The 27,495-nt window shown below is 41.2% G+C and overlaps 1 protein-coding gene across 6 annotated transcripts in view; it reads right to left on the bottom strand.

Annotated features, from left to right (window-relative positions):
• The window catches only part of ikzf4 (IKAROS family zinc finger 4), a 140,126-nt gene extending 112,965 nt beyond the window's left edge, over window positions 1-27,161 (bottom strand). For 3 of the 6 annotated variants that reach the window (XM_043681859.1, XM_043681860.1, XM_043681865.1), the window contains exons 1-2: window positions 13,239-13,319; window positions 11,865-11,919 (exon numbers count right to left, since the gene is read on the bottom strand). In XM_043681859.1, coding sequence (XP_043537794.1) covers window positions 11,865-11,919; window positions 13,239-13,304 — 121 coding nt within the window. In that variant the 5' untranslated portion in view covers window positions 13,305-13,319. Of the gene's footprint in view, window positions 1-11,864; window positions 11,920-13,238; window positions 13,320-13,785; window positions 14,574-16,882; window positions 16,902-26,625 lie in introns of those variants that run through there. The other 3 variants (XM_043681863.1, XM_043681862.1, XM_043681861.1) reach the window with 3 other exon arrangements.
• Between the last annotated feature and the right edge of the window lie 334 nt (window positions 27,162-27,495).

Here is a 27,495-nt window from a genome sequence, read left to right as displayed (position 1 = left end):
ACTGAGCCACCGTGCCACCCATGTTTTTTTTTCATGCCCTTCTGTTGTTTCAGTGAATGATCTTTTTTCTAAAATTATCATTCAGTAGTATGAAGACCATTCAACTTTGTAACCAGTCCTCTGCAATTAAAGGACCTATTATTCCCCCCTTTACCCTTTGATTTTCCTAAAATGCTCATTTATATTTAGTTCTGATAACTTATATGAACACAAAACATTAACTTGACTTTCTACGCATACACTGATTAGCTGCAAATTTCCAGCATAATTTGGTATTTCAATTTTGCAATTTTTCCTGATTTCATCTCCCTCTTTTCATTTGAACACTTCAAAAGATATTTTTGTAGCTTAGAAAACTCAACAGTTTGGAGTTTAAAGCAAACAATATTAACACCATATTAATGGGCGTTCCCATTTTTCCTATGTTTGCTTTACAATTATCAACAATGCTGCTCAGAGTTCAGATGCTAAGCAATTTGTATCCTGTTTATTAAAATTTATTCTGGCAACTTGTCTTTTACCAATCTGTAATAAGTGTTTGTCAGTCCAGATTGTTTTGATCAGTTTAAGGGGTGCAGTTTATTTACAAACTGTCTGAAGAATTTGAGCGTGCGTTCCCATTAAGATGGGTGGTGCCTGGTGTGCAGGAGGTTTTTTCTAAAATATTCATTCATGGGAGTTTCTTCGACTGGGCCAGCACTTATTGTCCATCTCCAGCGGCACTTGAAATGCTCCAGTGCATCTCGTGTAGGTAGACCCACAATATCAGGAAGGAGTTCCCGGACGTTGACACAACAACACTGAGTGAACAGTGTAAGTTTCCAAAGTCAGGAATGGTGAGTCGCTTGGAGGGGAATTTGCAGTTGGTGGTCTTCTGTATCTGCCACCTTTGTCCTCCTAGATGAAAAAGTGGTTGCAGGTTTGGAAGATGCTCTCTAATGAGCCTATGAGAACTTCTGCAATGCCACTTGCAGACAGTACACACAGCTGCTACTGAACATTAGCACATTATAAACATCTACTCCCTCCACCACCAATCAAGCAGATTGCTATATCAAGCTCTAAGTGTTGGAGCTGTACTCATCCAGGCAAGTGGGGAGCATTCAATCATATTTTAGGATTCTGAACATGCTTTGGCAACACAGGAGACAAGTTACTCAGTGCAGCAGTTCTAGTTGTTGGCCTGCCTTTGTAGCCACAATACTTACATAGCTAGTGTAGTTGAGTTTCTGTTCAATGGCAACCCCCGTTGATAGAGGGTTGATAGTGGGGATTCAGTGATGGTAAATTGTCACAACTGGAACAAGGTCAGCCAGTTGGACTTCATCGAATAGGAGTTCCCTGATTAGACCAGATTAACAGACCCAATCAGGGAGCCCTGGCTGTCAGATAAGAAGGGCATTATCAGAGATACTGACACTCTCAGAGTTGACTGTGAATAAGTACTAAATTCATGGATCATTGTGTAAATTAAGGGTGACTTGGTGACAGGATACTGTCCTCTGTGCACTTATTTCAGTGGCAACGAGACTAAAGCATGAACCTGAAGAAACTTGCTCACAACAGTCATCTTTGAGTTGGAGTAAGCATTTGTTATTTAGGAAGCTTGACACATTTGATCCTGCCAAAGACTGGGCCAGTATGTGGAAAGAATGCATTTTTTTCTCCACCCCCCCACCCCAGGTAAGTGATATTGGGGCAGATGAAAAGCAACATGTAATTCCCCTGACAGCCCGTGGACCTGCAGCTTTTTCTGTTATTAGGAGCCAGACTCTCCTGAGACTCCAGATACGAAAACCTTTCAAGAACTGATGGACATAGTTAAAGAATATTATGATCCCAAGCCGCCTCTAATTCTGAGATGATATTGGTTTTACTCAGCAATTCAAGAACAAGAGGGATTTGTTTTGGGATTTTTGACTAGGTTAAGACAACTGACAAAAGCCTGTGACTTTGGTTTAACCCTTAAGGTGCTTCGAGACCATTTGGTATGTGAGATTAATCATGTAAGAATGCAAAAATGCCTACCAGGTGAAGCCCAGCTAGACTTCAAAAGACCACGACAACTGGCTTTATCATAGGAAAATATGGCAAGTAGCGCTTATGAGTTTCAGGGTATTCTGAAGTAAGTGGACACCCTCTCCAGTCCAACTGAGCTTGGGGAACACCACTTGAGTGAAGGCAATTGCATAGCCTCACTCAGGACACATTCTGAACCGAGAGACTCTAGGTCGGCCCACAGTCAAACCTCAAAACAATGCCAAGCCTCGGCCAAACAGTTAAAGTTTCTTCAGGATCCCTGGCTGACAAGCCTTTGTAGTCGCTGCCGGCATGTGGACTCGAAACAGCTCAAGAATCCTCCTAGATCTGAACTTAGTTACAGAACTCATAGGCTGGTATCCAGGAGAGTGTACACCCCAGAAAGTCCACCTACATCTGGTTTAGAACAATTAATTTGCTCAAAAACATTCAAATCAGAAAAGAAAAACACCTGGATAAATGGTCACCCAGTTCTAAAGGAGGTTAATACTGATGCGGTCACATCAGTAATCGAAGAATCAGTCTTTAACAAAATTCGGCCTGGACTCCTGCCCTTAACTTTGCGCAAGACCTCAGTGAGGCCGAGAACCTTTACCAGGGAATTTCACAGATTAAGGGTACAACTTCAGTTCTGGTCCCTTATGAAAAGCAGTTGGCTGAGTTACAAGTGAAATTGTAATAAAAGGCTCAGACCGAAGCTTGATGAGGCAAAATTGGTCGTGAGATTCACCTAGATTGGCTCAACATTTTTCAATTTGAAAATGGCTGCCTGAGTGAAGTCTTCCAGGAATCAGAGAATCCCTACAGTGTGGAAGTAGGCCATTCAGTCCATCGGGTCCAGACCGATCCTCCAAAAAGTATCCCACCCAGACCCATCTAATCCCTCTAAATTTGGTCAATTTTGCACATTTTTGGTCTGAGGTGAGAAACCAGAGTAACCCACGCAGATATGGGGAGAATGTGCAACCTCCACACAGACAGTGGTCAGAGGGGGTAATCAAACCCGGGTCCCTGGCCCTGTGAGGCAGCAGTGCTAACCACTCAGCTACCATGCCACCCAGATCTTAGGACTGTCAGAGGGACTGAGGCCTCTTGCATGTTGACCAGGAAGCAATTCCACAATTCTGCAAGGCCTGCACAGTACTATTTGCCTTACAGGTAAAAGTACAGACTGAAATCAGAAGGCTGGAATGTGAAGGAATCACCAAACCAGCCCAATTTGCAGAATGGGCAGCACCAGTTCGCCTTTGTGGGGATTTTAAACAAACGGTAAACCATTTTTTCCAGCTGGATAAATACCCAATCTCCACACAGCGAATTTATACACAAAGCTGGCAGGGGTCTGTCCTTCACAAATCTGGAAATGAGCTGTGTGTACTTTCAATTGCATTTAGACCACGATTCCAGAAGTATGCTACAATTAATACCTATGAAGGTTTGTACCAACATACGAGACTGCCATTTGGGGTATCATCAGCCTGTACAATTTTTCAGCGGACGATGGAGAACATTATGCAAGATCTACCTCAGGTTGGCACTTATCTAGATGATGTTCTAGTACAGGGAAAACTAAAAGAACACTTAAAGAATTTGGATATAGTCCTAAGGCGTTTCTAGAAGGAGGGTGTACGCCTTAGAATGGAAAAATGTGTGCGCCAAGCACCCCAAGTGACCTACTTGGGCGATAGAGTTGACAAGACCAGGTTACACCCATTGGAAGATAAAATGAGGGTGATCAAAGGTGTCCCCAGCTCTCCCACGTCTATACCAGAGCTTAGGTCTTTCCTTGGGCTGGTGAATTGTTACTGTCTGTGTGGAGTTGTGCATTCTCCCAGTGTCTGCATGGATTACCTGCAGGTGCTCCAGTTTCCTCCCACAGTTCAAAGATGTGGGGGTTAGGTATATTGGCCATACTAAATTACCGATAGTATACATGAATGTGCAGGCTAGCTGGATTAGCCAATGGAAATGCAGTGATTACAGGGATAAGGTAGTGGTTCTGAGTGGGATGCTCTTCAGAGGGTCAGTGTGGACTCGATGGGCCAAAAGGCCTGCTTCTGCATTGTAGGGATTCTATGCCCTGCCCCTCAGAGCGAAATTGGAAAGGCTGCCAGAACCTATGCCTCCGTCAAGTCTTGGTGAGTCCTCAGAATCAAAGATGGACATGACAGATGTAGCCGCCTCGATGCCTTTGCCACCAGGAGAGAGAAATTCAACCAAAACGCTCCTAGCGCACGAGGCAAGATCCCATGCATTACTTGCTGCCCGTATTGATGCTGACTTGGAGGGACCTGGGCCAGATTAACAGCCTAATCAGGAAGCCCTGGCTGACAGATAAAACAGGGAATGTTATTTTGATTTAATCCCTACCCTCCCTTCACTGTTTGATCACACAGCATTGCCCTTTGATGTGAAGGGCACTGCTAGTCACTGGCCACTTGGGTGTTTCCTTTCTTCCTGGTGGTGGAAACTGAATAAAGATTCATGCACCTTGTGTCTTTCACCTGCACACACACAACATGGGTGCTGGGGAAAAAATAAGCATTACCGCAGTTAGGCAGTAGTGTGGGGGTAAAAAAAAAAGCAAAGGAAAAAAAGGGGAATGTCAGAGATACTGACACTCAGAGCAGACTCTGAAGAGACAGTCCTAAAGTCAATGACTGTTTGCGGGTGGCACGGTGGCACAGTGGTTAGCACTGCTGCATCACAACGCCCCAGAGACCAGAGTTCAATTCCCGCCTCAGGCGACTGACTGCGTGGAGTTTGCACATTCTCCCCGTGTCTGCGTGGGTTTCCTCCGGGTGCTCCGGTTTCCTCCCACAGTCCAAAAATGTGCAGGTTAGGTGAATTGGCCACGCTAAATTGCCTGTAGTGTTAGGTGCAGGGGTAAATGTAGGGGAATGGGTCTGGGTGGGTGCGCTTCGGTGGGTCGGTGTGGACTTGTTGAGCCGAAGGGCCTGTTTCCACACTGTAAGTAATCTAAAAAAGGGCAACTTGGTGTCTGGATACCGGCCTCTATGGAACCAATTCAATAATGTAATTGAATATCATTCTGCGTGGCACAAACATTACTTGCGTTTTGTCAGCCCAAGGCTGGATGTTGTCCAGGTAGTGCTGCATTTGGATATGAGTTGCTTCAGTAAAAGCTGATTGGAGTGCATGATGTACATATGGCTACTCACAGTTGGTGGTGGTGACAGAACTGGAGAAAATCAAAAACAGAAGGGGAATTCCATGACAAAGTTGCTCTGGCTGGCAAAACAATTTCCGTGACGGATGGGGTGGGGGCAGCAAGAGAACCATGAGAGGTGGAGATGGTATAGAAGGGGAGGGCAGGATGATGGAATTGATCGAGGGTTGCAAAATGTCAAAGACAATTATCTGATACAACTTATTCAAAAATTATTCTGTGCTAAAAACACAGATTCACTAAATTAGACTTAAAAGTTTTAGAAAATGTTTAAGGTAAATTAAAATCAGGTGAACCTGCAATGAGACAAAAAAAAAACTGCGTTGCTGGAATCTGGACGCTGGAAGACCACAGCAAGCCAAGCAGCATCAGGAAGTAGGGAAGTCAACATTTCAGGTGTAACCCTTCTTCAGGACTGGGGATGGGTGTAAGGGGGAGCTGCAGATAAAGGGGGTGGCGGGGGGGGGCAGGGTGGTGAAGTGGGGATAGGTGAAGACAGGTAGAGGGTACAACCTGGTTGGCCAATGGGAGGAATGAATCTGGTTGGTGGCAGGAAGGAGTGGAACAGAGGGGAAGAGACTGGGAAGGGAGTCCAGGGATGGGAAGGGAGGTTATTTGAAATTGGAGAATTCAATGTTGAGTCTTCCAGGCTGTAGTCTGCCCAGACGGAAGATGAAGTGTTGCTCCTCCAATTTACAATGTGGTTTATTGTGGCAATAGAGGAGGCAAAGGATGATTATGTCAGAAAGAGAGTGGGAAGGGGAATAAAATGGGCGCTGAGTGGACAGTCCGGTCAGCTCCTGCGGGCCCGGCTGAGATGCTTCAAACCTAGTATACTGCATCAGGTGCTCCCAATGTGGTCTTCACTACACTGGGGAGACTAACGTAAACTTAAGGAACAGCCCGCCGAGCATCTCAGCCGGGCCCGCAGGGGCCAACCGGGTCTCCCAGTCGCCGGCATTTAAATTCCCCTTCCCACTCCCTTTCCGACATGACCATCCTTGGCCTCCTCCATTGTCACAATGAACCAAACTGCAAATTGTAGAACGACACCTCATCTTCTGCCTGAGCAGCCTACAGCCTGGAGGACTCAATACTGAGTTCTCTAATTTCAAATAACCTCCCTTCCCATCCCCCGACTCCCTTCCGAGCACACCCTCTCCCTTCCGAGCACACCCCCTCCCTTCCACCAACCGGATCCATTCCTCCTATTGACCAACCTCCCCACTTCACCACACTACTCCTACGACCCCCTTTATCTGCAGCTCCCCCCACATCCATCCCCAGTCCTGAGGAAGGGTTACACCCGAAGCATCGACTTCTCCCTCTCCTGGTGCTGCCTGGCTTGCTGTGTTCTTCTAGAATCTGTAATGAGACAGACATGATAAGGGAGCTTAAGGTGAAGGAACCCTGAGGAGGCAATGAACATAACATGAGCAAATTTACTCTGTAATTTGGGAGGGAAACGATAGAATCGGAGGTAACGGTATTGCAGCTGAATAAAGGCCACTACAGAGGCATAAGGGAGGAGCTAGGTAGAATTGACTGGGAGAGGAGCCTAGCAGGAAAGACAGTGAAACAGCAAAGGCAGGAGTTTCTGGGAGTAATTCAGGAGACACAGCAGAGATTCTTCCCGAGGAAAAAGAAGCAATTTACAGGAGGATTAGGCAATCATGGCTGACTAGGAAAGTCAGGGATAGCATAAAAGCAAAAGAGAAAGCATATAATGTGGTGAAGGGCAGTGTAGAACCAGAGCATTGGGAAGCTTACAAAGACCAACAGAGGTCAACAACTAAAAAAGAAATAAGAAGGGAGAAGATTAAAGAGGAGGGTAAGCTAGCCAGTAATATAAAAGAAGACTGCATGAATTTCGTTAGATACATAAAGGACAAAAGACAGGCAAAGTGGACACTGGGCCGCTGGAAAGAAAATGACAGTGGAGAGACAGTAGTGGGGAACAAGAAAAATGGCTGAGGAAGTGAACAATTACTTCACATTAGTTTTCACAGTGGAAGACACGAGTAATATCCCAAAAATTCAAGAGAGTGTGAGGGGGCAAAGGTGAGTATAGTAGCCATCACCAAGGAGAAGGTGCTAGAAAAACTGAATGGCCTGAAGGTGGATAAATCACCTGAACCAGATAGACTACACCCCACAGTTCTATGGGAGATAGCTGAAGAGATAGTGGAGGCATCAGTGGTGATCTTTCAGGAATCGCTAGAATCAGGGAGGGTCCCAGAGGACTGGAAAATCGATAACATGACATCCCTATTTAAAAAGGGAGCAAGGCAGGAAACAGAAAATTACAAACTAATTATCCAACCTCAGTTGTGGGCAAGATCCTAGAATCCATTGTGAAGGATAAGATTTCTGATTACTTGGAAATGCATGGTAAAATAGGGCAAAGTCAGCATGATTTCATCAAGGAGAGGTCATGTCTGACAAATCTGCTAGAACTCTTTGAGGAAGTGACGAGCAAGTTAGACCAAGGAGAATCAATGGATGTTATCTATCTGGACTTCAAGAAGGCCTTTGACAAGGTGCTGCACAGGGGGCTACTAAGTAAGGTAAGGGCCCATGATGTCAGAGGCAAGGTGCAAACCTGGATAGAAGTTTGGTTGTCTGTCATGCACTTTGGTATGAAGAATAGAGGCATGGACTATTTTCCAAATGGGGAGAAAATTCACAAGTCTGAAGTGCAAAGCGACTTGGGAGTTCTAGTCCAGGATTCTCTCAAGGTAAACTTGCAGGTTGAGTCAGTAGTTAGGAAGGCAAATGCAATGATGGCATTTATTTTGAGAGGACATGAATATAAAAGCAGGGATGTACTCCCGAGGCTCTATAATGCTCTGGTCAGAACACATTTGGAATATTGTGCGCTGTATTGGGCCCCATATCTGTATTGGCCCTGCAGCATGTTCAAAGGGGATCACGAGAATGGTCCCAGGAATGAAAAGCTTAACAGAAGGACTGTGGATCTATACTCGATGGAGTTTAGAAGGAAGTGGGGAACCTAACTGAAACATACAGAATATTGACCTGCCTGGACAGAGTAGATGTTGAGAAGATGTTTCCATTAGTAGGTGGGACTAGGACCCGAGGGCACATCCTTCGAGTAGAAGGAAGACCTTTTAGACTACAGATAAGGAGAAACCTTTTCAGCCAGAGTCTGGTGAATCTATGGAATTCATTGCCACAGAGGGCTGTGGAGGCCAGGGTATTTAAGACTGAGATAGAGAAGGTTCTTGAGTATCAAGAGGATTCAAGGGATACAGGGAGAAAGCATAATTGCACTGCATAATTTTAACACTCAAGTTATAATATTGCAGAAAAAATGTTGTAAACCTGCTTTTTCAGTTCACAAGCAAGCTGTTCCCAATTTGACTATCATATCTATGGTTATAAATAACTCTCAAGACCACATTCTTAAGAATATAAAATTAAATTTTATTAAGCCTGTTTCTACTTATTTGCAGTTAATGTTCTCAGAGTAGATTTTTTGATTCTGTTAAAGTTTCTGATGAAAGAATAACTCGAAATCCAATATTTAAGAAAGTACCACTGCTAATACTAACTTGATTGCAAATTTCTTGCAGATTGCTGCTGTTCCTGAAAAGAAGATACAGCTTCAGCTCAAATCTTCAAGAAACTCATGGTGGACTTGTGAGAGAACACTCAGCATTGCCAACCACATCAGCGAGCAATCCCAATGACAAATATGGAGCTGATTCAATGGGATGAAAGTTTCTGTAAAGTTTATTTATCTAGTTTTAACTTGCTGGCTGTTCTTTAAATCCAGTCACAATACATAAGCAATTGAAAAAAAAGTTTCAGTAAATATTCCTGTACCAAGCCTATCCTGATAGGATATTGCAAGTTTTAATCAGTTAAAGACTGGAGAAGGGAATTATTCAAACTTACAAACTGAATTTTGTAACATTATGCAACAGATTATATTTTTAAACATTATAGTTAGATATTCGAAATAAGGGAAACTAATTATTTCCCTAGAATATACATATAAAAAAGTCAGCTATTTGACTCTGAAAGAAGGAAGTCCATTTTAAACACTTGAACGAGTAAAAGGAGACATCAGAAATTTCCAAGGAGCCATTTAATTATTGGCTCTCACAATGATAAGAAATTGGGAAAGAAAGAGATGTGTTACTGTACATGAAAGTTATTTGCTTTGAAAAAGAATGTGTGTTTACATAGCATTTCTCTTGACCAGACTACTCAAAAACGTGTTTTACAGCCATTAAGACTTCTGAAGTGTAGTCACTGTCTTAATGTAGAAAATGTTAGCAAGCTCCAAGAAACAGCAATGTGGTAATGACCAGACAATTATCTTTTTGGGATGCTGATCGAGAGATAAATATTGGTCAGGATACCAGGGAGAACTCCCTTGTTCCTCTATGAAATAGTGTCACGGGATCTTTTGCATCCACCCAAATACCAAGCTTGTGTTTCACATTTAAAAAAAAACATTTTCTCAAAGTAAGACTGCCTGTGTCATGGGTGAGGCTAGAATTAGTTGGCTAACACTGACAAATGAGAAAAAGAAAATTGTTGTGCCAAACAATAACTACTTAGCTTCTAATTTAAATTTCAGAAATAATAAGATTCTGCTGTTGAAAATGAAAGTGCAAGGGCAAAGCACAATCTGCTGTTGATCTCAATGTGATACTGTTTTCAACATGATACCATTTCCCCAGAACATCAATAAGAGATTGTGATGGGAAATGTCTGGTACTTAAATGTAAAGTATTTATAGTTTGGCGTTTGTGCAACTGAATATGTAATGGAGTGTCTATTGTTTAAGTTACAAAATGAAAGACAGACATTTGAAGGGAAGGAAATATTTTCGAAAGCTTCCTTTTAATGGATAGGGAATGAGACAAGGAGAGAATAGGGTGGGTGTTTAAAAAAAAGGAATGCCTACCTGTTCGAGTTCTCTTGAACAGGGCTCTAACAAAACAAGGTCAATTCGGTCGTGCCTACAATTTTAAAAATACAAAAACTGTTGCACTCAGCTCAGCTCCACAGCAACCACTGCTGCCTCAGGGTTCATTACCTACAATTTGGAAAGCCCTACATTAATGTGTGCATGCGAGTCAAATTGTCAATATCACAGCCCAAATAATGCATCAAGCAGTACTTAGGCATAGGTTTGTTTCATAAGAAAAAAAGTCAGCTTGGGAGATAATCAACATGCAATGATTTCCTTGGCTTTCCTCACCACTACAATAGAGGATCACCAGCAGAGATTTGGAAACAAAATCAGAAATTGCTGGAAAATCTCAGCAAGTCTGGCAGTATCTGTGTAGAGAAAGATTTGGGTCAGTGACCCTTCTTTAGAATTTGAGAACATAGTCAAAATCAGTGGGCAGTCTCTGTGAAATTTTACATCCCTTCCTTCCCCCCCCCCCCCCATTACTGTCACTTCCTTCCAATTCCCAAAGACATCAACACCAAGCAGAATACAGCTCTTCTGAAGTGACGCACACTGTCAATAGTTTTGTCCATGCATTCATTATTCATACACTCGATATGAGGTGTTAGCAAGTTATTTAGGTGCGAACGACATCACAACTGGCCGTATCCCAATATCCACCTGCATCCTCCTACGGTAGGGACCCTGTGTGCAAATTAAGAGCAAAAGCCTTGTACAACTTCCTCCTCTTTCGCCCAGTGGCACAATTAGAGTGTAGCACGAGAGATCAGTTATCTCAGTATAAAGGATCACACAACTTGAAGCCTTTCTGGTCTATAGAATAGAACTGTTGGGGAATGAGAAAATTTAACATTTTTCATGAAAGCTGAGAACTTCTTTGTAATACACTAAGAGGCAAACTGTTTATAAGAAAACAACTCGAAGGTTCCTTTGCTGACTTGTTTTTAAATGATGCTTTAAAATTGTGATAATGAAATCTTGTCTCAAGGAAAGAATGGTCATGAACACATGATAATTCTTAATTTCAAAATGCTAGAAAAAAAATTTATTGCCCTCTTAATCCTGATAACAAAGATGATTCTTCAATCTGAATACAATTTCACAGGATGCAATCTTTCACCAAATGGCCTTGTTCATACAAAAGTCTTGACAGTGAATGCGAGCTTGAGGGTGGAACGTGGAGCTGAGCAAGATGTTGCCTTATCTAAGGATCGGCACAAATACATGAAACTATTACGCTAAGCATTGTCAAAAAACACTAGCATTGGAGAGGGGTGCAGAAAACATTCAGGAGAATGGTTTCAGGGAGCAGAACTTTAGTTCTGACTGAATGGGAAAGCTTGGGGCTGTTTTTGAGAAAACTAAAATATAAATTTGACAGAGGCATTCAAAACCATGAGGGATCTGGAAAGAGCAGATAGGGAGAAACTGTTCCTATTGGCTAGAGGATCAAGAACCAGAGGACTCCAATTTAAGGTGGCTGAAAAAAAATGTAGTAACAACGCGTGGAACAGCATTGTTTTTTAAATTACACAGCAAGCGGACAGGATCTGGACTGTCCCATTTGGCAGGATGTTCAAAAAGGAATTGAGAGCTAGCACAAACAAAATGGATTGAATGGCTTCGTTCTGTGTTGCAACCATTCTATTATTCCATGCTAAAAGTACACTCTTCCCTTACCTGAAATGTAACCACGACCATTGCAGTCTTCTATATCCATTTTCAAAGTGCTGTGCTAGAAGTATAAAAAAGAACAAATGTTATACATCTATTCCCTACATCAATGGGGTCTCAAACTTTCATGTATGAGAGATCACTTACATTAACTGCAGAATCTGGCAACCTCACCCCATAACGAGTTACAGGAAGAGTGATATTGCCGAACCCTTGGCTATTGTAGTTTATTGCCATGTTGCAATTTGATTCACAAATAAATTTGGGCAAATAATTTTGATCCACAAATCCAGCAGCATACTTTTTCACTTTGAGTCAACATGAGAATTTAAGGACATCCCAAGTATTCTCTAATTGTTGAGCAATGGCTATGCTAATCCATATACCTTAAAGAGACACATGCGTTGATTCGTTAAGCTCATGCTGATGGAAACTCCAAATACAAGAAAGGAATTGGAAAAAAACACCCAGCCGACAAAAAGGAACAAGCATTCCTCTAGCGAATGTAATTATTTGTACATACCTTGTATAAGTAAGGGTGTACAGCTATTCAAAGCCTCTACAACACAAACATTTTATGCAAATACCAGGAACATTGTACTTTAACTCACCATCATATTCTCAAGGGTAACTAGGGATGGGTAACAAAATGCTAGACCAGCCAGTGACACACACAACCCATGAATGAATTAAAAATAAAACTACAGACACACAGTTAAAATGTGGTCATCTAAAATGAAAATATTCTGCAGCTTTAGTACATTTAAAAGCTAGCTGTCCTCAAACAAAATCAATTACTTCCTCACTTCAGATGCAACTACTTTGAATCTCATTTTGCCATTTTAAAATAAAATGCTGCAGTCTCTGTTGTGTAGGTACACCCACCATTATGTCAGGAAGGAGTCTCTAGAGCAAAACATGAACCAACTACCTTCTGACTCAAGAGGTGAGGGTCCTATCAACTAAACAACATCTATTATAGAAAATTAAGGATTATATAACAAGTAACACAGGGTTACAAGCATCTATGGATTGGACATCAATGTCAGTACAACACTGGCAGAAAGGCATAATGATATTGTTATTTTAAGCAACTGTCATAACAAATGCCCAAAATGCATTGATGCTCAAAGCTATACAATCATCAAGTGATCAAGGATTAAAATATAAAATTTATAGCACCCATCAAGCAGACCCTGCATGGGTTAGATTTAGTTTTGCGTGGATACAAGAACAAATTAAGAATTACAAACAAATGTAAACTATTTATCAAAACAAAAATCAGTCAAGGTTTGGCTATTTAACACTGTGAAATTTAAATTTGATATAAAATTTGAAATCAGATGCAGATCCCAGATATATAAATTGAGCATGAAGTACCTCAGTCGATAAGTTTAGCACATAGCCCAGAGAGCACAAGTTTCCAGACCTTTCTTTTTCACTCATGATGTTTTTATGCCCTAAAATTAAAGTATTTAATTCATTGGAGGCAATGGAAAAATTGGAGAAATAACTCAACTAGTGATGAAGTATTTTTAAAAAAATACTCTTGTTTATTCACATCAGGTATCAGTTTTTAAAATGGAAACCGTGGTGACAGTAAGGAAGTGAATAGTAACCAATAATTCTGTTGAAACAACAGAGCAATTCTCTTGACAGTATTGGAATTACCTGACAATTATAATTCAAATTAATAATTGCTCAACTAAAATTCTGGGGGAAAATCATGTTTTGTTTGGTAGAATATGTAAAACCAACTTTGATGTATCTCTAAATAACCCAAAGTAAATTACTTTGATCAAATTATGGAATATGTAGAAGCTCTGATTAGAAGGTCAGTGATGTCAACCTTTCAGAAAACAGTATACTGAGCAGAACATTTTTCCCCAAGAATTTAAAACCTGTCAACGAAAGATTCTGTACTTACAGGGTGGATACTAGGACTCGACATCATGTGCACTGTCTCCTTGCCGGTGTGGTACAATGGAGCTATCTAGACCTTCTTGCTATGCACTGTATAGTTTGCTTCAAATGCAACAAGTGACTTTGCAATGAAGGAAATGGACTACAATAACAGATTTTGACGTAATCAATGGCTGCTCTCTGACTCACTTGCTATACAGCTTTTCAAGTTAGAAATTACTAGGCACAACAAAAGCATGCACTTTGGTATAAAAGATATGGCTCTCCAATAAATTGGAAATGCTTTAGCTATTAAAAAATAAATCAGCAATATTCAAAAGGGCAAAGAAACATTTAGAAATAAAAGTGCTAGTTATTAAAAAATGTCCTCCAATTTGTTTCTTAGGGCCATAAGCATCACACAATATCACCAGGCCCTTACATGGGAGAAGTGGGTAATGTACTTCAGAAGCAATCTGCAAATGCCACAACCAAGGCACTGACACAGCACTTCTTACCAAAAGGTTGAATCATTCCCTTTTTTCTCCCCACCACTTTTGTGTTCCATGTGACCTTCAATGTGGCACCATTTTATCAAATACCTTCTGGAAATCCAAATAGAATCAATCCTCGGGCTTGCTTTAATCCACAGTGCCTGTTACTAATTCAAAGAACTCCAATAATTTGGCAAAACATGATTTTGTTTTGAAACCACTCCTCTTCCCAAACTCATTAGTTTTTCCTCGCATGTAGCTATAATCTCTTTATTTCAGTGATCATTAATACAAGCATTCCAATTGCTTCATAAAAGTGAGTAAAGACCAGACAGTATTCAAATAGTTTGGAAAGTTGATAGAATTTAAGGAGGCTGATAAAGGCGAGAGAAACTTAACAATAAAGCAAAGAGATTAAGATCAAGATGCCATCATGTGAGATATGTCACAGACTGATGTGGTGATTGAGGCACAGAATGTCAGAGTGGAAAGATTGTAAAGAATGGATTGAAGAAAGCTGTGCAAGTGCACTGTGCTGAGGGGATAGTGATGTGCAGGTTAGGTTAGGTGCAGGTTAGGTAAATTGGCCACGCGAAATTGCCCATAGTGTTAGGTGAAGGGGTAAATGTAGGGGAATGGGTCTGGGTGGGTTGCTCTGAGGAGGGTCGGTGTGGACTTGTTGGGTCGAAGGGCCTGTTTTGACACAGTTAAGTAATCTAATCTAATCTAAACTACTTTACAGTCTGGCATTCCACACCAATTAGTCGAAAAACACTGGACTCAAAAAAAAGTCTACATAAATGAATTATTTTGAACAGCATTACATTTTTAAAAACCTAAAAGATATAATCAAACTATCATATACAATTCATGGAAACCACTCTCGTGATTAGCCACACTCCCTTAAACTCTAGATAATTGTTTTGCAGTATATGAAAAAGGAGAAGTTGAATTGTTTACAGTTGTGGTTCCAACCACCACAATGTAGGGGATAATTAGAATTATTACACAGTATTACAATTTCAGTAGAGACTGATAGTGTTTAAAAACGGATTCAAACTTCCAATTAACTCCTGAAAGATGAACACTTCAGAAGCGCACTCTTTAAAAGGTTTCTTGTAATAAATTACCAAAAGCACTATTGAACTAAAGACTCATTTTTTTTCGTAGGCTACTTATATTTCAAATTACAGAAAGGAACATTCTCCTTTCATTCTCATGACCATCATCATGCTCAGGAAAGTGCCTTGTATGTTTCTTTAATTCACTACCAGCAATAAAGTTTGTTTCAATAATTCTCATACCTGAGCTCATCTCCCAGAAACTGTAAAAGGCTGCAGAATGCATCTCGTCATGAAAGATGGCCTCCCTCCCAAACCCATCTGTGTTAGCACACAAGATCAAGGAGTCTTTTCTCTGCTGATCACACAGAACTTTTGCAATCCATCTATGATGATTATTATGTAGGGATGTTTGTAAACTAGTTTCAAAAATTTCCTCTGATGATTTCCAGTGACGATTCACAGCACAACTGTTGACAAGGCAATACATATGGCACCCTGCTGGGACTTTGGGAGACTTGGAATCTACTCATTGCAAACTCAGGTGGGCGGCACGGTGGTTAGCACTGCTGCCTCACAGCGCCAGAGACCCGGGTTCAATTCCTGCCTCAGGCGACTGACTGTGTGGAGTTTGCACGTTCTCCCAGTGTCTGCGTGGGTTTCCTCCGGGTGCTCCGGTTTCCTCCCACAGTCCAAAAGATGTGCAGGTTAGGTGAATTGGCCGTGCTAAATTGCCCGTAGTGTTAGGTAAGGGGTAAATGTAGGGGTATGGGTGGGTTACGCTTCGGCGGGTCGGTGTGGACTTGTTGGGCCGAAGGGCCTGTTTCCACACTGTAAAGTAATCTAATCTAATCTAATCTAATCTAATCTAATCAAATCAAACTCAGGTGCTGTTGCTATTCTCTCCAAGCATAAATGTTTGCACCTTATCCCCAAATAATGTAAGCCTTCCTTTGATGTCTGACAATCAAAGCATTTAGGCTGTCAGACAGACTGCAAACAGGTCACATGATCCACCTTCACCCGAAATGCAAAGCTACAGAGACAAAAAAGCTTATGAACCTCAATTCTCTGCAGTTTTACTCTTACCAAGGTATTGCTTGTATATGGCCCAAGTTGGTTTTTGATTGATAACCTTCAGTGTACTGTGTAAGTGTGCAGTACTCTTCTTATGCCAGACATATCTAGGAATGGAAGACTTGATGTTCACTATAATACTGAAGGCTGATGTCTTTAAAGCTGTACCTAGTAATGTTTACTTAGACAGCTATGGGTCAAATGCTTGCAAATGGAATTAGGTCAGATTGGGATGTCTGGTCAGCGCACACGAGTTGGACTGAGGCGTCTGTTTCTGTGCTCATCATTTGGAGATGCCGGTGTTGGACTGGAGTGTACAAAGTTAAAAAATCACAACACCGGGTTATAGTCCAACAGGTTTAATTGGAAGCACCAGCTTTCAGAGCGTTGCTCCTTCATCAGGTAGTTGTGGAGGACACAATTATAAGACACAGAATTTATAGCAAAAGTTTACAGTATGATGTAACTGAAATTATACATTGAAAAATACCTTGATTGCTCGTTGAGTCTTTCATCTGTTCAAATACCATGGTAGTTTCACTTCTTTCATGTGTAAATCACAAAAGTTTTTTTTTAAAAAGAAGTTACATTCTCAGGTTAACTGTAACAATTTGTGTTAGCCAGACAATATGTCGAAGCTGGATTGGTGGTGCTGGAAGAGCACAGCAGTTCAGGCAGCATCCAAGGAGCTTCGAAATCGACGTTTCGGGCAAAAGCCCTTCATCAGGAATAAAGGCAGAGAGCCTGAAGCGTGGAGAGATAAGCTAGAGGAAGGTGGGGGTGGGAGAAAGTAGCATAGAGTACAATAGGTGAGTGGGGGAGCTGGGGTTGAAGTGTTCCGAGGCGGAAGATGAGGCGTTCTTCCTCCAGGCGTCTGGTGGTGAGGGAGCGGCGGTGAAGGAGGCCCAGGACCTCCATGTCCTCGGCAGAGTGGGAGGAGGAGTTGAAATGTTGGGCCACGGGGCGGTTTGGTTGATTGGTGCAGGTGTCCCGGAGATGTTCCCTAAAGCACTCTGCTAGGAGGCGCCCAATCTCCCCAATGTAGAGGAGACCACATCGGGAGCAACGGATACAATAAATGATATTAGTGGATGTGCAGGTAAAACTTTGAAGAATGTGGAAGGCTCCTTTAGGGCCTTGGATAGAGGTGAGGGAGGTGGTGTGGGCACAGGTTTTACAGTTCCTGCGGTGGCAGGGGAAGGTGCCTGGATGGGAGGGTGGGTTGTAGGGGCTGTTAGCCCCATGTATGAACGGAGCATGAACATCTTTACTTATGTTCTATTCTTCTCATAATTAAGGATAGTGTCCCATTAATCATCTTGATTAAGTACTATACCTGCATACTAACATTATAACTAATGCACTAGATTCCCTCAATCCCTCTGCACCTCTGAATTCTGCAGTCATTCTCAGTTTAAGTAAGACTCTGCTTTTTTAATTCTTCTGCCCATAAATAGTATCACACGTTACAACATTTTACTTCACCTGTTAAGATTTTTGCCAACTCAAATGCACCTCTACCCTCTGCTACTGGATCCTCAACTTCCTCTCTACAGACCACAGAGTGAAGATAGGCAACAGCACCTCCTCCACAACAACCCTCAACACCAGCACCTTCCAAGGATGCGTACTCAGCCCCCTTTACTGTACTCCCGGTACACACATGACTCTGGACAAAATTTCGTCCAATCTCCATCTACAAGTTTGTTGACAACATCACCATTGTAGGCCAGATATCAAACAATGATGAGACAGAGTACAGGAAAGAAATAAAGTGCTTGATGGCATGATGTAAAGGTAACAATGTCTCCCTCAATGTCAGCAAAACTAAAGAGCTGACCAAAGATTTTAGGAAGCGAGGAGGAGGGCACACCCGTGTCTACATCAATGGAGCCGAGGTAGAGATGGTCGAGAGCACCAAGTTCTGAGGAGTGACGATCATCAACAATCCATAAGGACTCTCACCAACGTTTACAGAAAGCATTCTATCTGGATGGATCACAGCTTGGTACGGCAACTGCTCTGCCCAGAACTATAAGAAACTGCAGAAAGTTGTGAATAAAGCCCAGACCATCATGCAAACCAACCTTCCATCCACTGACTCCATCTCAACTTCTGCCTTGGAAAGACAGCCAACATCAAAAACCCCTCCCACCCCAGTTATAATCTCTTCCAACCTCTTCAGTCAAGCAGAAGATGCAAAAGCTTAGACACATGTACCAACAGTTTCAAAAACAGCTTCCTCCCTGCTGTTATTAAACTCCTAAATGGATCTCTCAAATTTCAAACCTAAATGTTGATCTTGCTTTTTATACACCTTCTTTGCAGTCGTAACTTTGATTTCCTTATTCTGTTCAATCACCCTCTGATATTTGTATGTTATGATCTACCTATACTGCATACAAAACAAAACTTTTCACTGTACTGGGTACATGTGACAATAATAAATTAAATCAAAATCTGTCTGCAACCTCCTTATATCTTCACAAGATGTATTCCTCCCTACCTAGTGCCATCTGCAAATTTAGCTGCAGCTCCCTCATCTAAGTCATTGATCTAAATTGTAAAATGTTAAGGCCCCAACACAGATCCCTGCATGACTTTATGCATACCTTTTTAAAAAAAAACAGCCAGCCAATCTTCTATACATGCTGATATCTTACCCTGCACACCACAAGCCTTAATTTTCTCAAAATAGTCTTTGTTGCAGTACCTTATCAAATGCCTTCTAGAAAACGAAGTAGAGTACATCTACAGACTCCCTTTTGTCCACAGTGTATGCTCCTCCTCAAAATGCTCCAATACATTGTTGAACATCATTTCCCTTTGACAAAACCATGCTGATCTTTCTCAATTACCTAGAACTTTCTTTTTAAGTGCGAAGCTGTAATCTCTTTAATCAATGTTTCGAACAATTTCCCAATGGCAGACTTCAAACTAACTGGCCTATAGTTTCCCGTTACTGCCTCCATCCTGACTGAACAGAGGTGTCATATTATATTTGTTATATTCCAATCTGATGGAATCTTTCCTGAATGCTAGAAAATTAATGCCAACGCATCTTCTATCTCATGAGCAACTTCATTTAAAACCTTAGGATGGTGTCCATCCTGGATCTGGAGACTTGTCAACCCACAGTTCTGCCAGTTGGTTAGAGCGGTTTCTGTTGTGATTGTAATTTCACCAAGTTAATATTTCTCTTCCTCCTCCTGATTGACAGCTATTACCAGAATGTTTTTGCATTCTTTACGGTGAAGACAAAAATAAAATATTGTTCATTTGATCTGCCATTTCCTTATTATCTACTAATATCTCCACATTGCTCAATCCAAAAGATCAACTTGCACTTTACCTACTTTTTTCCTTTTTAAATACCTGTGAAACTCTTGCTGTTCTTGTATGCTGAGCTATCGCCCTCTTATACTCTAATGTCTTTCTCCTGATTAACGTTTTGGTCATTCTCAGTTGTTCTTTATATTCTGAACAATCATCTGACCTGCCACTCACCATAGGACTATAAGACATAGGAGCAGAAATTAGGCCATTCAGCCCATTGAGTCTGCTCAGTCATTCAATCATGGTTGATAAGTTTCTCATCCCCATTCTCCTGCTTTGTCCCCCTTGACAATAAAGAACCCATCTCAGTCTTAAATATACTCAATGACCTGGCCTCCACAGCCTTCTGTGGCAATGAATTCCATAGATTCACCACTCTCTGGCTCTTTATCACCGTTCCAAAAGGTCTTCTCTTTACTCTAAGGCTGTGCCCTCAGGTCCTAGTCTCTCCTACCAATGGAAACACCTTCCCAACATCTACTCTGTCCAGGCCATTCTGTATGTTTCAATTGGATCCCCCCTCATCCTTCTAAACTCCATCAAGTATAGACCCTGCTTCTCAAACATTCCTCATACATTAAACTTTTCATTCCTGGAACCATTCTCTTGAACCTCCTCTGAACACCCTCCAGGACCAGTTCATCCTTCTTGAGTTATGGGGCCCAAGACTGTGCACAATACTCCAAATGTGGTCTCACCTTTTTGCAATTATATGATTTTTCAAGTTTGATGCTCTCCTCAAATTCTTTAGCTAACTACGGATAGTGCGTCTTCCCTTTAGAACTTGTCTTTATAGTCAGAACATACCTATTCCAAGTAATTTGAAATAAACTCTTAAATGTTTGCCACAGAATCCCTCTCTAGCTTGGTATGCAAGTTCATATCAGCTAGCTCAACTTTCATGCCAACATAATTTCCTTTATTCAAATTTAAAGTACTTATTCTAGACCCAAACTGGATGTAAAATTGAATTAAATTGTGGTCACTCCTACTTTGGGGATACATTCGCTCTGAGATCATTAATTCATCCCATCACATTAAACAATACCAAATCTAATATTACTTGCTTTAAGAAACTCTCAAAAGCATTCGATGAACACATTCAGGTGACTACTGCTAATGTGAATTTTCTAGTTTACATGTAGATTAAAGTCACCCATGATTATTGCTGTCACTTTATCACAATCAAAGAATCCACACAATGTGGAAGCAGGTCATTCGGCGCATTGAGTCCACACTGATCTTTTGGAGAGCACCCCTCCAAGATCTATCCCCCTACCTTATCCCTGTAACCTTGCATTTCCCACAGCTAGTCCACCTCGCTTGCAAATCCCTGGACACTATGGGCAATTTAGCATAGCTAATCCACCTAAACTACACATCTAACCAGCACCCAATTGTACTTCTTGGTAAGTTGTGGTTAATCTTAAAGGATCTGTAGACCTTTCTGGCTTGTGACTTCTTGCCCCTATTCCTCATCTTGACCTCAACCACTTTTACATACTAATTGCTCGAACCAAGGTCACCTCTAACTGTTGCATAAATGCCATTCTTGATTCATAATTTACATAGATGATTTCGAGTTGGGGACCATGTGTAGTGTGTCAAAGTTTGCAGACGACACCAAGATGAGTGGTAGAGCAAAGTGTGCAGAGGACTGTGAAACTTTGCAAAGAGACATAAATAGTTTAAGTGAGTGCGCAAAGGTCCGGCAGATGGAGTACAATTTTAATAAATGTGAAGTCATCCATTTCGGTAGAAATGACAGCAAAAAGGACTATTACTTGAATGATAAAAAAAATTGCAGCATGCTACTGTGCAGAGGGACCTGGATGTTCCCCCTTGTGCATGAATCACAGAAGGTTGGTCTGAAGGTGCAACAGGTAATTAAGAAGGCAAGTGGAATTTTGTCCTTCATTGCTAAAGGAATTGAATTTAAAAGCAGGGAGGTTATATTGCAGCTATATAGGATGCTGGTGAGGCCACATCTGGAGTATTGCGTGCAGTCTTGGTCTCCACTTGAGAAAGGACATACTGGCACTGGGAGGGGGTGCACAGGAGGTTCATTCCAGAGTTGAGGGGGTTGGTTTATGAGGAGAGGCGGAGCAGACTGGGATTATATTCATTAGAATTTAGAAGACTGTGGGGGGAATCTTGTAGAAACATATAAAATTATAAATGGAATAGATAAGTTAGAAGTAGAGAGGATGTTTCCACTGGTGGGTGAAACTAGGACAAGGCAGCAGATTTAGGACCGAATTGAGAAGGAACCTCTTCACCCTGAGGGTTGTGAATCTATGGAATTCCCTGCCCAGTGAAGTGGTTGAGGCTTACTCAGTAAATATTTTCAAAGCCAAAATAGATAATTTTTTTGAACAGTAAAGGAATTAAGAATTCTGGTGAGAGGGCAGGTAAGTGGATTTTGAGGCCATAAAAAGATCAGCCATAATCCTATTGAATGGCAGAGCAGGCTCGAGGGGCCAGATGGCCTACACCTAGTTCTTATGTTATGTTATTAACAGTGTTACTCCTCCTCCTTTACCAAGTTTCCCATTCTTGAATGTCATAGATCCCTCAATATTCAGGGCCCAAACCTTTGCATCCTACAGCTGTGTCTTTTTTATGGTCTGTAAATGACAGTGTATTTGTTTACTTCAAATGTGCACTATTTGTTGACTTAATGAATGCTCCAAATTCAGATACAGAGCTCTTAGCTTTGTAAAATCTAGTCTTGCTCGTATTCCTTCTGTCTGCCCCTCCCTGCCATTCGGACCCTCATTTCCCATATTACTCTTTTCCTGTCTTACTCTGTCTCTACTCTTTGATAGATCGCATCTTTCCAAATTTAATCCCTACTCCCACTCTTAAATTTAAAACTCTCCTGCGCTTCCCAAGTGAAAGGGTTCCAAAGAATACTGAACTCAGCATGGCTCAGGTACTGATTATCACAAAGATACAGTCCCATTTTCTCCAGTGTTGATGCCAGTGGTCCACAAACCAGAAGCACTTCTCCTGCCAGTCTTTGAACCATGTATTCACCTCTCTAATTTTCTTGTACCTTGTGTCAATTTGCACACAACTCAGGAAATAACCATTGAGGTTCTGCTTCTAGTGTCTAGCCCCTCATATTCTCTAAATAGAAGCTCTTTCCCAGTTCCTCGTTTGTTGTTGGTACCTACACAGACGATTACCACTGTATTGGTCCCCCCCTCCACTGCAAGTTACTTTCCAGTGCTGAGCAGATGTCTCGTACACTGACACTGGATAGCCAGAATTGTCTGAAATCTTACTTTTTGCTGCAGAAAATGATGTCAATCCTCCTTACTATATATTCCTTGTTGTTCCACCCATTTGAATAGCTTCCTGTATCACAGTGCCAAAGTCAGTTTGCTCATCCACCCTCAGACTCTTTTCTCAACTAAACCTGTTGAGAACCTCAAACCTATTAGACAACTGCAAAGGCTGACACTCCTATACTCCTGCCCATGAGTCCCCTTACCTACATCCACCTGCCCCTGATCAGTGACTAAATCAGAAGAGCTTAAAAATGTGTTGCTGGAAAAGCGCAGCAGGTCAGCATCAAAGAACAGGAGAATCGACGTTTCGGGCAGAAGCCCTTCCTGAAATGTCGATTCTCCTGTTCCTTTGATGCTGCCTGACCTGCTGCGCTTTTCCAGCAACACATTTTTAAGCTCTGATCTCCAGCATCTGCAGTCCTCACTTTCTCCAAATCAGAAGATCCTATCTGAAATATTATGACTATCTCAGAGTACAAAAACAAAAGGGTAACTTTTCCCCTTCTTGATGTTTCACACAGTCTGCAGTTCAGCTTCCAGCTTATCAATTTGAACCGAAGCAGCTCAACTTCAACACTTACTGCAAATGTGCTTGCCCTAGATCCTAGATCACAATGGTATCCAGAAACACACACACACACATTGCAACACTGATACAACACTTGTCCTGTCATCCTTATTTAGCTTTAATAAATGAATTGTATTATTCATTTCTTTACATTGCCTTTTATATATTTTAACAACTTTACTACCGATTTGTGTGTGATTTGAGTGTACATATCGGGTCCTGACATTTCCTTAAACAGATGCAATATTTCTGTTTAACCTTGCCAAAATCCAGGTTTTCACTAATGCCCCAACCTATCTGCCAATATATCAGAGAGGCAGTGAAGGAGCTAAATTAGCAAAAATGGTATTTACATCACAGCTCTTGCATAATATTTGCAAATTTTTAATGCACTTATTTGAAAAACTGGAAAAGAAAAGTTTGTTATTTATTGGTATAGAAATTCTGTTATAGTTATAATCGAAATTTTCCATATTCATCCTGTTCAATAGTACTCAGATTGAAGTGATGAGAATTATTGTGCCCCTTGGGTAACTTTTTACAGTGAAAAACATGGCAACTACAAAATCTAGAACAATCCAACTTTAACTTGGTAAGCCAGCTAGGGTAGAGTCACTTGTAGGATGGAACTGCACATCTTCTGACCGTTTATAATGGAGGGCTGGAAATATATTAAACAATCACCGGTGGCTCCTTTCTATAATTTATAGATAAAAAAATCTAACTTCAGAAAAGTTCTTGTGCATTTCACAGAGTAAGCAATTTCTCTTTTGAAAGCCACAAAAAGATATTCAATCTTCAAATCTGCAGCTTTTTGGTTGACACAGTTTAAATGTCAGCTTCACCACACCATGGTTGCTGCACGCCACCAAGTTCTGACTGGGGAAGTTCCATGCAAAGTCTATTGTTGATCATTTAAAGTTTGAATTTGTTCTGTAGAGAATACCAGATAAACAACAAAACTCTAAAATGACAGCGTTGTAAAAAAAAAACATTTCGCAATAATGACATAAATCACTATCACTTTTTGCAGAAGCCAACAGAAATTTACGGCAGTTAAGGCACTGTCACATTGAACATAGAAGAGTACAGCACAGTACAGGCCCTTCAGCCCTTGATGTTGTGCTGACCTTTTATCCTACCCTAAGGTCAAACTAACCTACATATCCTTCATTGCACTGTCTTCCACATGCCTATCCAAGAGTTGCTTAAGTGTCCCTAACATATCTGGCTCTACCACCACCGACAGCAGTGCATTCCACGCACCCATCACTCTGTGTAAAGAGCCGGCCTCTGACATCTCCCCTAAATCTTCCTCCAATCACTTACATTATGCCCCCTCTTGATAGACATTTCTGCCATGGGAAAAAGTCTCTGACTATTCACTCTATCTATGCTTCTTATCATCTTGCACACCTCTGTCAAGCCGCCTCTCACTCTTCTTCACTCCAATGAGAATGACCTTAAGCTCCCTCAAACTTTTTTCATTAGACATGCCCTCTAGTTCAGGCAGCATCCCAGTAAATCTCCTCTGCACCCTCTTTAAAGCTTCTACATCCTTCCTATAATGAGGCAACCAGAACTGAACACAATATTTCAAGTGTGGTTTGAGAGTTGCACTCTAACCTCACAGCTCTTAAACGTAATATCACTGCTAATGAAAGCCAACACACCATATGCCTTCTTAACAACCCTATCAGCTTGGGTGGCAACTTTGAGAGATCTGTGGACATGGACCCCCAAGATCCCTCTGTTCTTCCACACTGCCAAGAATCCTGCCTTTAACCCTGTGATCTGCATTCAAATTCAACCTTCCAAAACCCCTGAAAAAATGGGTTTGCAACTTCAGACTTTTCCCAAGGTGAACTCCATCTGCCACTCATCAGCTCAGCTCTGCATCCTGTCAATGTCCCGTCGTAGGTTGCAACAACCCTCCATGCTATCCACCACTCCATCAATCTTTATGTCATCAGCAAACTTACTAACTCACCCTTCCACTTCCTAATCCAAGTCATTTATAAAAATCACCAAGAGCAGAGATCCCAGAACATATTCCTGCGGAACACCACTGGTCACCAAGCTCCAGGCTGAATACTTTCCATCTAATATCACCCTCGGTCTTCTATGGGCCAGCCAATTCTGTATCCAGACAGCCACATTTCCCTGTATCCCATGCCTCCTTAATTTCTGAATGAGCCTACCATGGAGAAACTTATCAAATGCCTTGCTAAAATCCATGTCCACCACATCCACTACTCTACCTTCTTCAATGTGTTTTGTCACATCCTCAAAGAATTCAATGAGGCTTGTGAGGCATGACTATCAAACTATGGTTTTCCAAGTAATCATAATTCCTGTCTCTCAGAATACTCTCCAATAAGTTGCCCACCACAGACGTAAGACTGACTGGTCTATAATTCCTAGGATTATCCCTATTCCCTTTCCTGAACAAGGGAATAACATTTGCCACTCTCCAATCATTTGGCACTACTCCAGCGGGCAGTGAAGACACAATGGACATATCTACTTCATATACATGCAGTCCAATTCTAACATACAGAAGTACTTAAATTGTAAATGCCCTTGTATGTTTTCCGAACCACATTAAATTAATGCACTTTTGCATATTCAGAAGAACAAGCCTCATTATGCCAGCTACAATACAATGCGATATACCTTTGGCACTATTTCACGAGTACTTACTCACTGAAATCTCCAAGTAAGTCCTTGATTAAATTGTACCTGTAAAAGTGCCAGTCAGTTGTCCCTCAGTTAATTCTCAGACACAAGGTGAACAATTTTTTTTGTAAAATGCTCTGTTTCCAACATATGCCAAAATGTTGTATATCTAAGTGGACTACAAAGAACAAATGACTGCAAAAATAATCATCACAAAGTCTGAATATTTGTAAAGTTGCCATAGCACTGTACTTATTTGCCCATTCTCATCGCCGTCTACTGAAGTTGCAAACCTACTTTTCAGGGGTTTCGTAGCACAGACATTTATTTTTAAGAGCATAAAAAAAAACTTACATTTATACTGAGTTCTGTGCAGAGTAAACATCATTTCAGGAGCTCTTTACAAGAGGTGGGCACTTACAAAAAAAATAGGAAATGGGAGGGTGAGGAAAGAGAAAAACATTAAGATAAGTAAAAAGTGGTGAAATCACTCAAATAAAAAGCTTTAAAAGAATCTTTAGAAATGACAGACAGTTTAGAAATGAAATCCAGAGCGAGGAGCATAACAGTTGAAAGAACCACCATCAATGAAACTAAAAATGAAAAACACAGATTCTTCATCAGTTAAATAAAAATCTTAGTACATTGAGACTCATAAATCTAACTTAACACTGTACGCAGATTTTAAGAATATACTTTCTTTTCCCCCAAGAACTGTTGAGAAGCAGCAGTGCCAAAGCTCTAAAAAGAAAATTAAAAGATCTACAACGTCATTTTCACAATTAAAAATTATTTTGAAGGCGAACAGTTAGGTCAACAGTTGAACCTTGATCATGGCTCAGGTAAATCTACTACCAACAGCAAAAATGAGAATCAGTTAAGACTGAATACATTTTCTCAGGAAAACAAATTAAAAAGAATAGTCTGTTAAATCTCTGACAGGCAGCAGGACCCAAGAACAATGTTAACTAGTAAAAGCATGCATTTGCACACAGTTCAAAATCTTAAATCCCTATTGAATTCCATCATTAACTTAGGTGATTAAAAAATAAAGCGCCCAATTCAAGACAGAATTAAAAAGAACAAAAAGATCACAGGTTCAGTCCTCAATTCATGCTGAGCAAGGGCAGAGCAAAATTCTCCTCTACGTGCCCCACCTGGAGGGGGTGTGGTGATAGATGGGGGAGGGGGGGGGGTTCATCCAGATTTCTTGTTTCAATTCAA

Source organism: Chiloscyllium plagiosum, chromosome 43 (assembly GCF_004010195.1).
Source record: "Chiloscyllium plagiosum isolate BGI_BamShark_2017 chromosome 43, ASM401019v2, whole genome shotgun sequence".
NCBI classification, from domain to species: Eukaryota; Metazoa; Chordata; class Chondrichthyes; order Orectolobiformes; family Hemiscylliidae; genus Chiloscyllium; species Chiloscyllium plagiosum.
This window is presented reverse-complemented; position numbering and strand designations above follow the sequence as displayed.